General features: G+C 57.8%; 1 protein-coding gene across 5 annotated transcripts in view; it reads right to left on the bottom strand.

The window, feature by feature from the left end:
- Positions 1–3857: 3857 nt before the first annotated feature.
- The window catches only part of NHEJ1 (non-homologous end joining factor 1), a 45094-nt gene continuing 35113 nt past the window's right edge, over positions 3858–13838 (bottom strand). For 2 of the 5 annotated variants that reach the window (XM_064661155.1, XM_064661153.1), the window contains 2 exons: positions 4944–5061; positions 3858–4305 (listed from right to left, as the gene is read on the bottom strand). In XM_064661155.1, coding sequence (XP_064517225.1) covers positions 4037–4305; positions 4944–5061 — 387 coding nt within the window. In that variant the 3' untranslated portion in view covers positions 3858–4036. Of the gene's footprint in view, positions 4306–4608; positions 4713–4943; positions 5062–13838 lie in introns of all 5 variants that reach the window. The other 3 variants (XM_064661151.1, XM_064661152.1, XM_064661154.1) reach the window with 2 other exon arrangements.

The raw sequence follows: 13838 nt of genomic DNA, 5'->3' as shown, positions 1-13838 counted from the left end.
CATCCAGCTCCGGCTCCAGGGCTTTGCTCATCTTAGCAGGACCAATCAACTTGGGCAAGAGGGATGCAGGCTGGGGATCCAGCAGCACCCACAGGCTTGGGATGCTGCTGTCCAGTGGCCCCAGTAGACCATTTCCTCTGCAGGAGCTGCAGCAAAGTGCAGCTGTCCAGAGGTGTCTCCATCAGGTTTTCATAATCAGTAGCCACATTCCAGCCGGTTTTCATACTGGTTTTCATACTAGGTACCCAAAACCAGTGCCCAGAGCCTCTGTGAATTCCTGCCACTGTGCAGGATGGTGGGGTGCAGATGTCCCACTGCTCCTGCACATGATGGAGCAAGAGTGTCTGGCCAGCAGCCTCAGGCCACCCCACTTCTACATCTCTTCAGCTGATCCTTTCAGTAGAGCATCCTAATGGCATTAGCAGAAAGAGCAGAGGAGACATGCCAGAGCACCTTTCTCCATCCCTGCCTTTGGCTTCTAAGGGCTGCAGAAGGGACACAACTCTCTGTGCATCACTGGCACAGGAAAATCAGACCCTGTGGACCCTGGACTAGGTCCACAGGATCCTCCAGAGTTGTTTGTACTTCCAGCGAAAGGAATAAGCTCAGCTTCTCACTTTGCTCATCACCAGGGACTGTGGAGCAGGATCATCTGGGATAGTGCTGCATCTGGGGGCTGGGGCACTTCCCAGGGGCAAGTTCCTCATTGGGTTGCCAATGACACAAACCCAGACCTCCAAATAACCTCTGCAGCCTGCCAGCATGCAGCATGCATATCACACACCTCTGTCCCCCTCCCAGCAGATCCAAGCTCACAGCAAGCAGCCTAGCCCTGCCCTTGCTGGTAACAGCATTTATATCCCATGGAGATCCAGGGTGAAAGACTGGGAGTTGAGTTTGCCAGCAACTCCTACCCATGCAGGGGCCCCGGCATCCTGCATTGGTTCTGGCCAAGCAGTGACAGTGCCCTGTTGCAGGGTGCAGAGTTCATCATCTCTCCATGGAGCATTCCCAATGTCAGTCAGTGTCCCTGACAGGCAAAGCCCACTGGCACATGGGGCCACTCGGGATAGGTGCCCCAGGCATGACAGAGCAGCCAGAGCTGGATGGGTGGGCAGGTGGCTGCAGGCTGGAACAGGGGCAGATAACCAGTGGGTAAAGAGAGAATTTTGCTTGGGGAGTGGGATTTCTGCTCAGGCAACTAGTGGGAAGGGACACTTGCTGCTGCAGCACTAGGTCACAGGGAGGAATTACCTTCTAGTGGAGGTGGGGAGAGATGCAACATCCATCCCTGCATTGCACAGCATCTCCCACAACACTCAGCCACTCTCAGGCACCACTGAGATGCCTGGCCATCACACGCTGCTTCTGCCTGCATTCCAACTGTGCACCAGTTGCTCTTTCCTCTGCACCTCAGCTTTCTTCAGCACTGCATCCCACTGTCCCTGCCCCAAGCAGGAGTGTAGCATCCCACATACCCCTTGCTGGGCTCCCAGGGCTGCCCGGAGCTGGGCACTGCGCAGGAGGAACGGGTGGCGGAGCAGGGCCAAGCAGTCTAGGTGGTGCTATTTCTCTATTTTTGCACTGGATGGGTTTGAGATTTTCCTCTCCCTATTTGCTGCCTTGGTCGTCTTCTTCTCTCTCTCTCTCTCTCTCCCTCTCTCTCTCCCTCTCTCTCTCCCTTTTTTTTTCTTTTCCTTTTCTAAAAATACTTGACAGCGATTGAAAGGTCCCTTTAATCGAGGCCACAGAGCCCTTATTAAGGGCACGGGTCGGGGTGCTGGGCCGTGCCCGGCATAACGGCTTCATTAAACCCTGCGAAAACTAATATTTATGGAATCAAATTTATGGAGGCCAAGGCCGAACTTGTGGCCTTTAATGTGTGTCGGGAGCTCAAATCCAGCCGGCTCCAGGGAGGAGGGGCTGGGGACAGGGAAGGAGACCCCAGCGGGACAGGATGGGACAATGAGTAGTGGCATTCCCCAGAGCTGGCGACAACCTGGGCCAGGGAGGCACCAGTGGCCCCATGCTGGAGTCTTGGGGGCCAGGGTCCCTGTGGTTCTCTGGGGGGCATTGGCAAAGCTCTTTTTCCTGCTATCTTCAATCTCCTGTTTTTATTTATCCCCCATTCATTCTCCTCCATCCCCACCTTCCCTTGCCTTGGGAGCAGGGTAAAAGGAACAGGATCTGTCCCTGCAGCAGGTCTTTACCCCCACCTGATGCCCACTGGGGTGCTCAGCCATCCATGAGCACAGACTGCAGGACACTCCACAGAGACTTACTGTGCAGCAGAACAGGGCTCATGAGCAACATTCCTGAAGCATCCCTGGCACTGGCTCCCCTGAGTTGAGCACCCCAGGGAGAAGCAGAGACACAGTCTGGGTGCAGCTGGTATCTGGGATGACCCAGGGGTGCAGGTGATGGTTTGCACCACCTGCTCCCCCTCTATAGAGTCCACCAGTCACTGGCACAGCCGGGTTGGGAATGTGTCCCCTCTGCCCCTTCCCATGATGTCTCCTCAGGCCCAAAGAGGACAGACAAGCCAGATGCCCTTACTGGGGTAATAAATCCTCCTCCTGAATGTGCCGGCATGCATGGGGGAACAGCATGAATCCCAGAACCAGCGGGGACTCGAGGGACCTGGTTTGCAACAGAGCAGCTCCTGGGCCAGGAGACAGAGCCCACATGAATGGATCAGAGGTTGCACCAGGGGACAACTTGGTGACAGCAGACATGAAACAGAGAGCAGTTAAGCTCCTGCTGCCCCACTCATACCCCCTCAGCTAGTAGCAGGACTCTCCCTGAGGAAAAGTGCCCAGGAGGCAGACCTAAAGCTGCCAAGGTAAGATGCTTGCAGATGGGAGAATGCAGGATATGTAGTTACGGCTGTTGGTACAAGCTCCCCATCCCATATCTTCTCCTCACCACCCACTCTGCCCTGCATGCTGCTCCCTTAGAGAGGAAATATAAAAAGCAACCATTTGCACTTGCTCTGTGGCTGATTGGCTGTGGTCCAGCAAAGGCCCTTTCATTCCCCTTCCATAAGACACAGGGGCTGCTCCGGATGTTTTTGTTTCCCCCTTGCTGACCAGGAGAGCAGGCAGCATGACTGCAGCTGGCCCAGCCCCAGGGAGCAGGGCAGCTGGGGGCACAGGTCCCTGCCCCAGGAGAGCAGCACCACGGGCTGCAACCTGCCTGTTGCCTGGCTTTCTGCCTGCTGTTTTAGAACCTAACTTGGGCACAGGAATGAGGTCCCAGTCCCAAAGGAAGCATGTGGACACAAGGGCTAGAAGAAGAAGAGAGCAGGAGTTAATGGATGGATGGATGGATGGATGGGTTGGCTGTGAAGGGGCAGAGGTGGTGCTTTGTGTCCAGGGAGCATCTGTAATTTGCTCCAGAGCTGTTCCCCCAGGCCTGGAAGCATTCAGTGTGTTAGTGTTTTGGTTGTCTCCTGCTCTTTGGAGGCCCATATCATCTGCCCAGTAACCATGGTGGAGGTGTCTGCTGCCTTTGCCAGCCTGCTGCTGCAAGGGCTTCACTTGTCTCCAGGCACCAGCACATGGTGTAGGACAAGGAGAACATGGGCTCCAGCCCTCTCAGCATACTGTGCCCCCATGATCTGAGTGTCCTCTTGTGCACGCCCCAATCCACATACTGCTGCTCAGGGCGAGGCACAGCATGGTCTGGGAGCTGCCGTCACACGCCACAGCAATGAGCTGCTGCCACCTCCTCTCTGTCCAGAGCTGCTGCAAGCCCCTGGGACAGCAGGACCAGACTGAGGAGGACCCAGCAGCACTAGGGGTTGCACTCCTTCCTGGACACTATAGCCTGGTGAGACAGAGCAGGAGAGGGACACAGCCAGACACAGCCCTTTATTCAAAACCCACATGACAGCAGTCAAATCCTACAGCTCTGCCAGAGCCCTGGCTGTCCCACACCCACTGGCAGCATCCCTCCCACTTCCCCAAGGTCCAGCACTGGCTTTGCCATGAGAAGAAGCCTGGGCAAGCTCTGCACCAGGGAAGAAAAGCTGTTTTCAGAGGCACTCTTGAAGAAAGGAGTTCCATCTCCTCAGCTGGAGGTACCTTGGGAGGGGACCATGACCTTGCACAGGGTTCATCAGGAGATGCAGGAGAAGAGGTAGAGGATGCATGGGTGCCGTGCACTCCCTTTCTCGGATGCTGGGGGGAGCAGAGACCACCAGGGAGGGGTGGCAGAAACCTTTCAGCTGAAGAGCCCCTTTGCCTTCTTTGGCTTGGCCTTGGCTGCAGGCAGCCGAGGCTTCTGAGCTGGGGAGCAGGCTGGCTGCAAGCAAAGAGAAGGTAGAGTCAGTGCCCCCTCAGAAGGCAATGTCAGGGGTCATGCAGGATGGGTGCATGTGTGCAAGCAGTGACACACCTGTCATCCCTGTTGTGGGAGTGCAAACCACACACACGTGTGCAATCACACGCTCCCCAGTCAGGGCACATGGGGTAGGATGGGCTAAGAACCAAGCTGAGACCCCCGGGCCATCCTGAAGGGGCACAGGGCTTGGATGTGAGGTGGGAAAGGATGTGCGGGCCCCATCTGCCATTGGTACAGAGAGGCTGTTTCTAGAGCTGCACTTACCGTGGTTCTCTCTCTGTAAGATGTTGTTTCATCCTCCTGGGATGGAGGGGGTGAATGGGGGTCCCTTGTGATTTCTGCAGTGGACACCAGGTCTGCATCGTCCTCTGGTACCAGTAGAAAAAGATGCAATTTTGGATTGAGATGAGGGAGCATGGGGCATTGCTGATACCCACTCCAGGAATTATGGTTGCATGGGGGAAAAGCAAAAGGAGAGACTGTTGCATGGGGGGAGCTGCACCTGAGGCCACGCTCCCCTTCCCTGAGATATGGGGCTCAGCTGTATGGGGGACAACTGCTTCATGTACTCCCCATCCCACAGCCAAAGAGCTCCTCACCTGAGCACTGCCGTTTCTGAGCCTGCTTGGCCTCCTGCTGCATCACTGCCGTGTAGAGCTGCTGCAGAGCAGAGGCAAACGCCTGCCCTTCTCCCGCACCAAAGATCTGGGGCAGCCTCTGCAGGAGAGAGCAGAGGCACCATCACCCTGCCAGGAAATCACCTGCCAGGTCACCCTGCCGCGGTGCTGCTGGGGGGGCAAAGAAGAGGCTGTGCCTCCCTCTGCCTGTCAGGCTCCATTTGTTTCACCCCAGGGACTGCAGCACAGCTTGCAGGAACAGCCAGCTCTGGCACTGGATAGGATGTGGCTGCTCCCTAGTTGTGCACACACACATGCACACACACGTTCGTGCACACACCTGCACACCTGCTCTGACCAGTAGGCTGCCTTCCCATTTAGAGGTAGACTGCAGACTCTTTCATGAAATGCCAGAGATAAGATCACACTGGAAGTGCTCTGACTTCCCTGGCTGGAGCAGCAGGGGCTGCAGCTTGCAGACATGGACAGTAAGCCTTGGGCAGGGGCAGGAATTCAGCAAGAGGTGGGAACAGGGAGCCCCAGCCTGCCACCACAGCCTTCAGCATGTCTATGTGTGCAGCATAAGACATCTCCAGCAGCCCCATGGCAAGTGAGGGCAATGTAATAAGTTGGACGAGGGGTGCCCAGGTTTGCTCCCAGTCTGCCAGAACAGCTCCCACCTTCCTGCAAACATTTTTATTCCCTCCAGGCTTGACATAGGGAAGCCCCTCTCCTCCTGCCTGCACCCCCTGCCTGCCTGATGCCACCTTTACCCACTGGGCCATGCCGATGCACATGGCAGACCTTAGCTGGCAGGCCGGGAAAGCGCCACACTCCAGTGGGAACATAACACAGCTCACAGAGAGCAAACAAACATGTACAAGGATGGGGAAATGCGTGTGTGCCCTGGAGGGGGTGGCTGTGGGGGGTGTGTGGAGCACAGTGTGGGCATACACGTGCGGGTAAGTGTGAGCATGCTGACGTGCATGGGGACTGTATGTGCAGTGGTGTGCAGATGAGCGTGGCTGGGGATGCACGCGTGGCTGGTTGTGTGGCTGTGTATGTGTGTGTGTGTCAAAGGTCTGCACACTAATCTCTGCCCTGCTCCACACCCAGACAGCAGGAGAACAAAGTGTAACAGATAAGACAGGATCCTCTCTGGGCCAGAGGAGTGGGGAGGGGATGGGGACACTCAGACCCACTCAAGGCCAAAGTCCAAAGCCTGATCCCAGCTTCCCAGTGGCAGACTGGGTAAGCTGAGCCCTCCTCCGGCTGCTCTCTGCCAGACAGGTGGGAGGACAGGGCTGATGCCAGGATGAGTTGGCTGGTGCCCAGAAAGACACCTTCCATGCAGGTCTCATCCCTTCTGCTGCAGTTGTGGGCACGAAAGGCCCCTTAGCTGCAGGATATGCATGGCACTGGCCAGGCAAACACAGGTCACCTCCTGTGTCCCTGCCCACTGCCACAGGAGGGAGTGATACTCTGGTCCCAGCAACCTGTCAGCATCCCTAGGGTTGCTTGCCACTGGGCAAGCATACCTCTCAGTGCCTTACTGCCCAGCCTCCAAGCCATGAGCTGTGATGGCCCATCACAAGGTCTCAGGGAGGAGGAGGGATGCTGAGCACCTCAGACACCCTGGGGATGCTCTTGCCCTTGGTGTCTCACCCCATGGGGCCAGGGTTGCACCCAAGATTGCAAAAGCAGCATCCGAGGTTGGGAAGGCAACTGCACTTCAAAGGCAGGAGAGGGGCTGACAACGGGTGGCCGACACAGCCCAGATCAAAGGCGCAAGCTGGAGTCATAATTCAGAGAAAAGCAAACAGCAGCTCCCAGGAAAGCCAGGAATGGCAGTGAAGTGAGCAAAGTGTACTAGATAGTGTTGTGTGGGTCAGTGCCCCAGGAGGGCAGGAGAGTCCCCTGCAGAGCCAGACAGTCCTGGATGCCACTATTCTGGTGCCCACCCCCTCTCCCTGCCATCAACGGGTCCTTGGGGAATGCCAGGGCAATGGGGCAGGCTATGCATCCAGGTGTAGGGTGCTGCCCATCCCCCTCTGCTCCAACCCATCCAGGATGGCACCTGGGATGTGCCTCGAGCTCCAGGGCTGCTCAGTCTGCTCCTCTGCACAGCATTCAGGCAAGGATCTGAGCAGGGCAGCTGCTCACTCAGTGCTCAGTCCCAGCTGCCCAAAGGGATGGGACAAACCATCCTTGCAGCCACCCAGTGTCCCCAAGATCAGCACCCATGCACACACTGAAGTGGCACCCTGGGAAGGCACTGAGAGAAGGGTACCTAGCACCCCTGGGAGAGATGGGCATCTGGGATGGCACAGGGCTCTGCAGGTGCAGGGCACCTGCTGCCCACGCCCGTGGGAAAGGCTTAGCTCCAGCAAGCCCAGGGTGGAATTTGGGAGTCAGCGGCCACTTCCTGCCGCTGCCCTTCCCGGCGGCTGGAGCCCGCGGGCTCAGGGCCATGGGGCGGCCGGAGCCGGCCCGCGGCGGGACGGGGAGGCTGCGCTTCACAGCCCCGAAGGGAAATGGGTTATAACCAGAGCTGGAAGCGTTTCCCTGCAGAGCTGTGACTCAGCAGGGAGCGGAGCGTGTTGTGCCAGCCACCGGCCACCTGATGGCCCCGGAGGCTGAGAGGGACAGCGAGGTGTCCCTGGAAGGGGCTGGATGGGGGACAAGCCCTGGCTACTTGTGATTTTCTCCTTCCTCCTTGCTCCACTGCTCCAGCACATCCCGAAGCTGAACCCTGCTGCAGACAACTTGTCCCCGCTGCAACATCAGGCTTGGCCTCTGGTGACTTGTTTTTCCCTGATTACCCATCTCCAGGATAAACATGACGCCTGAGGTCTGGGGAGCAGCACGGGCAGAGAGCTGGCAGCTGGGGGAGTGCTGTCCGGGTTGCTCACGGGGCTTGCCAGGCACCGGGAAGCGATGCCTGAGGAGCTGGCATGGCTTGTCCCGCCTGTTATGACTACCTGGCCACAAGGCCAAGTGGGATGCCCCAGTATCAGGAGGGACTCAAGGCTGCGGTAGTGGCACAGGAGGCACACCCTGAACTGCGATTAGCCCAGCCAGGAGGGGTGCCCGGTGAAGGGGGGCAGGTGCCTGACCTCATGCTGGGAGCAAGCTGTGCTCACTGACAGCCCTGCAGTGTGGAGGGGCAGCTCAGGGGGAACTGGGCTGCAGCCTCACTCAGTGACCCCCATCCCAAGAGGGCTCTGCTATGAGGCTGCACCCCAGTGTGGAGAGGCAATGGTGGGCAGGGTATGGCATCTATCTCCAAAGCATGCTGCCTTCACCCACCCCTGCCCAGACTCCCTTCTCAAGAGGCCATAAGAGATGGCAATTTGGATGTCCTCTTTACAGCATGAGCAGAAGGGGCACATCACCAAGCCCAGCACCACACCACCAACACAGAAGCATCACCTTTCCCTGGCCCAGGATGGGTTCGCAGGCAGGCTGGACTGTGCTGGGCCCCCAAACTAGTGCCAAGCACCAGAGTCTAAATTGGTCATGCTCAAAGCTGGGGACTGACCCTTTCATTATCACACCAGACGTTCAAAGCGGTTACCAACATTCTTCACTACAAATCCCACATTCCTATTTTTTAATATATTTTTAACTGGAAAACAGAGCGAATGGGCCCTGTTTGGAAATTACAGCCTGGCTGCTGTGGCTTGTATGTCAGATCTGCCCACATTCCCGTGGCCAGCCTCAGCACATGCTCCTCAGAGGCACACTTAATAATTCCTGCCGGGGGCAGGAGCCAAGTGCTGTGGGCCAAGGGGGGGCATGGCTTCCCCAGGCCGCCCCCGCCAGCAGGCTCCATGGAAGCGGTGTGGTGGAGTGGCAGCCCAGGAATGGCAGACCGGCTCTCCAGCAATGGGAATGGCTGCCATCACACTGGCATGGGCAAAGTCTGCTGATGCTGTGTCAATCCATGGAGGGCAGGGGAAGAGCTCCATGACTGGAGTGTTCCTGTGCCTTGTGGCCAGGCTGCCCTTGGCGCTCTCCCCTGCCATGAGTTTTGTGCATGCTCCTGGGAATGGGGATGCTGGATCTGTGGATGGCTTGCTGGATCTGTGCTGGGCATCTCTGCCCATGGTTGTGCCAGTGTCAGTTAGGCTGGGGAGGGATCCACTCTGGGATCCAGAGAGATGCTCAACCAGCCTCTGCTAGTAGCACTGGACCAAGAGATCCCAGTAGAATCTGTCTGCAGGAAAATAGATGGAGAGGGTTGAACTGTTCCATTCCAGCTGGGATCAAGGGCAGAGAAAGGTGGGACTTAACTCCCTGGGATGATGCAGGCCACATAAGCCTAGTCTCTTGCCCCAGCTCCCTGGTGGGGCAATGACCCCTCTTCCTGGGGCCAAGCTCCCTCCAGGCCCCCCGAGATGCCTTACATTGACTACTGATGCCCTTTCCCAGCTCATCCAGCTCTTAGATGTGCTTGCACATACTCACCCCAGCCTTCAGCAGTCCTTGGGGCACCCCAGTAGCAGGTGGCTAAAGGACCAGCTCTGACCTTGCACTATCACTGTGCCCTACCATACAGCCCCAGGGGACACGCACCAGCAGCAGCTAAGAGAGCTGGCAGTGCTGCCAGCCCGCCCTTGAAGCAGGCACGGGCAGGATGGCCAGGACTTCACAGGCAGGCAGCCAGGCTGAGCACACCTGACAGGAAGTGGCGGTGCCGGCAGGGGAAGGCAACCGGAGAGCTGCTGAGAGGTGAAGGGGTCACCCCGGGGAAGAGCGAGTGGTGAGGCCAGGACAGGCGAGCATCCCAGCTCGACCCAGCCCAGCACAGCCCAGCACGGCACAGCACAGCACTCCTCCCAGCACCGCTCTGGCCCTGCTGCAAGCAATGTTTTCCTTTCCCCCTGATTTTAGGGGCCTTTCCAGCAAGCAAATGTCAGGCACATAAAGGCCGGCACTGTGAGAGGAAGATGGAGCGAGAATGCCTGCCCGCGTCCCTCCGTAAGTGCTGTCTCACACTTCATCAAGGCAGCCTTTGCAAGCGAGGCACACGCTTAACAACCAGCAGTCTATGCTGGCCGGTGACCGCAGCAGCCCTGCCGCTCAATACCCTTTTCTTTCTCCTTGTGCTGTTTTTGTGGCTTGGGTTACAGCCTTTCTCGCAGACACTGAGCAGAGGGGCGTGGTGGCAGCGAGGCTCTGCATTGTGCTGCCACCACGCTGGTGTGATGCTGGTCCCCCCTATGAAGGGATGCTGGGGGGGTCCTGACCCTGCCCTGCCCGCTCCTGCATCCAACTTCCAGGGACAAATCTCAGGGAAAGGAGAGTCAGCAGCAGTGCAGAGGTAGGGCAGGAGGTTGCAGCATCTTCTCCCCAGTCATGTGAGGACCAGCCTTCCAGGCCCTAGGGCTTGGCAGAGCGCTGATGGGGAGCGAGGGGTTCCAGCCCCCAGTGGGCACAGTCCCTCCTCCATGCCATTTGGAAAGAGGCCATCCTGCCACAATGCCCAGCAAATCCATGGACAACCAAGCCCTCCCACTGCCCAAGTGCCAACAAACTCCCTGAAAATAGTAGCATCCAGCACTAGCCTTGCCTCCCCACCCGGGTGCTGCTCAGCATCTGGTGGTAGCTGCTGGTGTCACCCCCACATCCAGCCTGACCATGGGCACCTGTCCTCCTGTCCAGCAGCCCATGGAGCAACAGCAGGAGAGCCTCTGGGGAAGCTGGCACTGGGTACCAGTTTGGCAAGGGAGCTGGACAAGGAGGATGCCCTGAAGAGCAGCAGGTTGCAGCATACCAGGACTAGTGAGGACTTGCCGCTGGCTTCCAGGAAGGCAGAGTCACAGGCTGATGGCACCTACGGGCATCACCTCAACCAACCCAGCCCATCACCAACACCGGCTGTCTTCTCCACGGTCAAGAGAAGAAGATGTGGAGACCTGGTGGCCAAGTGTGCCTCCTGTCCCAGGGGGACAGCTCAGGACCCCTCTTATCTGTGATGAAGTTGGGTGGCTCATACTGCCTTGTTATTTTAGTCTGACTTGGTGAATATGGACACATCATCCAGGCTTATTATTGTAGGGTTCCTCCGCAAAGTGTGCCAGCTCATGTGGGTTTATTATTGTCTGCCCAGGAAAGCTGGACACATTGCACTGGTCTGTTATTGTAGGGTTGCTCAGGAAGGCCAGCCAGCTCATCCCAGTTTGTTATTATTGCACAGAGCTCATGGGGGGCTGGCCAGGAAACTTCCTGCAAAGTGGGGTGACGGAAAGGGAGCCACACCTGGTGAATCATAAGGATGCTGTGTGGCGATAAGGAACAGTGAGGGGTGGGATCCAGCACTTCGTCTCCACCCGGCAAGGATAGGTCACTCATTCAAGGACACAAACACATGCAGCTAACCCCTGGGACCTACGGGGCACTGGGGCTTGGAAGGCAGCAGGAGTATGGGTCAGGGCTGGAGGTTGGCAAAGCAGCCCTCGGGCCCCTTGAGAAACAAAATCTGGGGGTGATAGAGGGATATGTGCCTGACAACCATGGAGATGCTGCACCCAGCGCATCCCTAAACCTGGCACACAAGGGATTAGCTGAGCTAACAAGGCCCAGAGCGGAAGCTGGGGCTGAGCCAGGTGGGATTAGGGGCTTTGGGGAGAATCTGGGTGCGTTCAGGACCAGGTTGAGCAGGAGGCAGCTGCTCCACCCTTGCGGCTTTGCAGTTTCTCCCAAGCATGGGTACAGCTGGAAGGGCAGTCCCTGGAGATGCTGCCCCATCATCACCCGAAACTGCAACAGGAAGCATTTCTATGTGGGGCAGGGGGGCAGCAGGGCTCACCACTAGGCTGCCTCAGGCGGGTCCCCAGGCACATGGTCCCAGCAGGGTTGGGTCCAACATGCCCCAGCAGCCCTGGCACTGCCCCTGGCGCAGCCACTGAGTCACCATCACTTCCCCATGCTCTGTGACAGACTGTGTTTCCCAAGCATGGCAGCCTGCTGGTGTCCCTGTGGGCAGTGCCCAGCTGTACCAGGTGCCCAGGTGTCCCCCTAGACAGTGCCAAGCTGTTCCAGGTACCCAGGTGTCCCACAGGCAGTGCCCAGCTGTGGTAAGTGCAGATGTTGGTCCCCAGCCAGGCACCAGGATTGAGTGTCAGGCGAGCTCTCCGTGCACAGCAGCAGCAGCAGGAGGCCAGCCAGCCCTGAGAGCACACAGCCCCTTCATTCATGGCAAAAAATAGCCCCCCGGGGTGTGGTCCCGCCTGGAAAAGCCCCCTCCAGCCCTGGCCAGCCCATGTTTATTCAGTATGGGGGGGACACACTGCCCTCTCCCTGCTCCCCAGCCCCGTGCACCATCTCCCTGCCAGAGCGGCTGTTCTTGGACATGGTTCCCCAGGTCCCCCCTGGCCAAAACACACAGGCTGGGGCGAGGGGGAAGGCAAAACCCTAAAAAGCACTAGGTTTGTCTCCAGGAGGAGCAGCCCCTGGTGATGTCATGAGAGTTTTCAAGCGGCCACATGAAAGGGACTCACTGCCCAGTAAATCCACAGGTCCATGATCCGTCAGCAATCTTCAGACAAGCCAGCGATTCTTCAGTGGGCCAGGAAGGAAACCTCGGGGAGCCCAAGCCAAGCCTGCCCTTGCCCCGGGAATAAAGCCTGCCCCCAGCCTCATGGCCCTCCAGGATCTCCAACCTGGCTCCACAATCTCTCTCTCTATCCCTTTCTCACCATCTGCAATTCACAGCAGCTCAATCTTTCTCTGCAAGATGGTACCAACCTCTGCCCTGCTGTCCCTGGGCATCGAGCTTCTTCCTGTAGACTACCAGCATCCTAATCCCTGCTCTGCAGCCTCCAGTCTGTACTCCTACCCCTCAGACTCCAGACCCTTTCTCTCTGCTGATCTGGGGGGCAGCACCCCCATTTCCATGGTGATCCATCAGGTTGGGACTGGCAGGTGATTTAGGGCCAGGCAGCGCTGCCACCAGACAGTGGGGATGCAGCAGGGCAGGGAGTTCTCTTTCATGAGGGATTACGCTGGGGACAGCTGAGAACACACAAACGCAGCCCCCTCAGCCCCCTCCCCAAGAGCCAGCCAAGTTCTCACTCTGCTCTGGCAGGCATTGCAGACATGGGCTCTGAAACCAAATCCACTGCCCTGGGCTTCCCCTCCCCATTTCCCATAGGTGCAGGATGCAGCAGCTGGAGTCATGGAGGAGATCTCCCTTCCTCCTCCTCCCCATACAGGAGACACTCTTGGGATCCCATCCAAGCCCAGGGTCCCAGCTCTGCACACCAGGCTGCCCTGCACATCCCAGCCCCTCCATGGATCCTGCATCACATGCAAATTGGTGACAGAGCTGCCTCTCCTGCCCAGAAGGAGCTGAGTGGCAAGTGAAGATCAAGGGTGGTTTTGACTTCATGCCCCCAGCACCTCCCATGCATCGTTTTAGGAGGCTGCAAGCAACCAGCCCATCCATCTGAAACTTACCATGGAGACACTCTTCTGCTCCTCCTCTTGCTCCATCTCTCCCCACACAGGCGCAAGGTGACAAGACCTCTTTGCAATCCCAAAGGTGCCTGGGGGCCAGTGCATACCCGAAGCTGGTGCCATGGCACATGGGGACACTGGCTGGGAAATCCATGGTGGAGCAATGGGCATAGATGCCTTCACAGTGTGGTGCTGGGGCTCTTTGGGGCCAGCTGAGTGGTGACAAAGGACCCTGTAACTGAAAACCCTTGACCTCAGCAGAGAGAGGATCTTTGCAGAAGGGCCAGCTCTGAGCAGACCACAGCCTGGGACATCTAGGATGTGGGGCACCTCCATCCTGCTGGTACCCAAATCCATCCATGACAGTGCTGGGCTCACAGAAGGGACAGGGACAGTGGAGAGGAGATAGGAGCC

The sequence above is a fragment of the Pseudopipra pipra genome, chromosome 7 (genome assembly GCF_036250125.1).
Source record: "Pseudopipra pipra isolate bDixPip1 chromosome 7, bDixPip1.hap1, whole genome shotgun sequence".
NCBI lineage: Eukaryota > Metazoa > Chordata > Aves > Passeriformes > Pipridae > Pseudopipra > Pseudopipra pipra.
The sequence above is the reverse complement of the archived record's forward strand: the minus strand, read 5'-3'. Positions and strand labels throughout refer to the sequence as shown.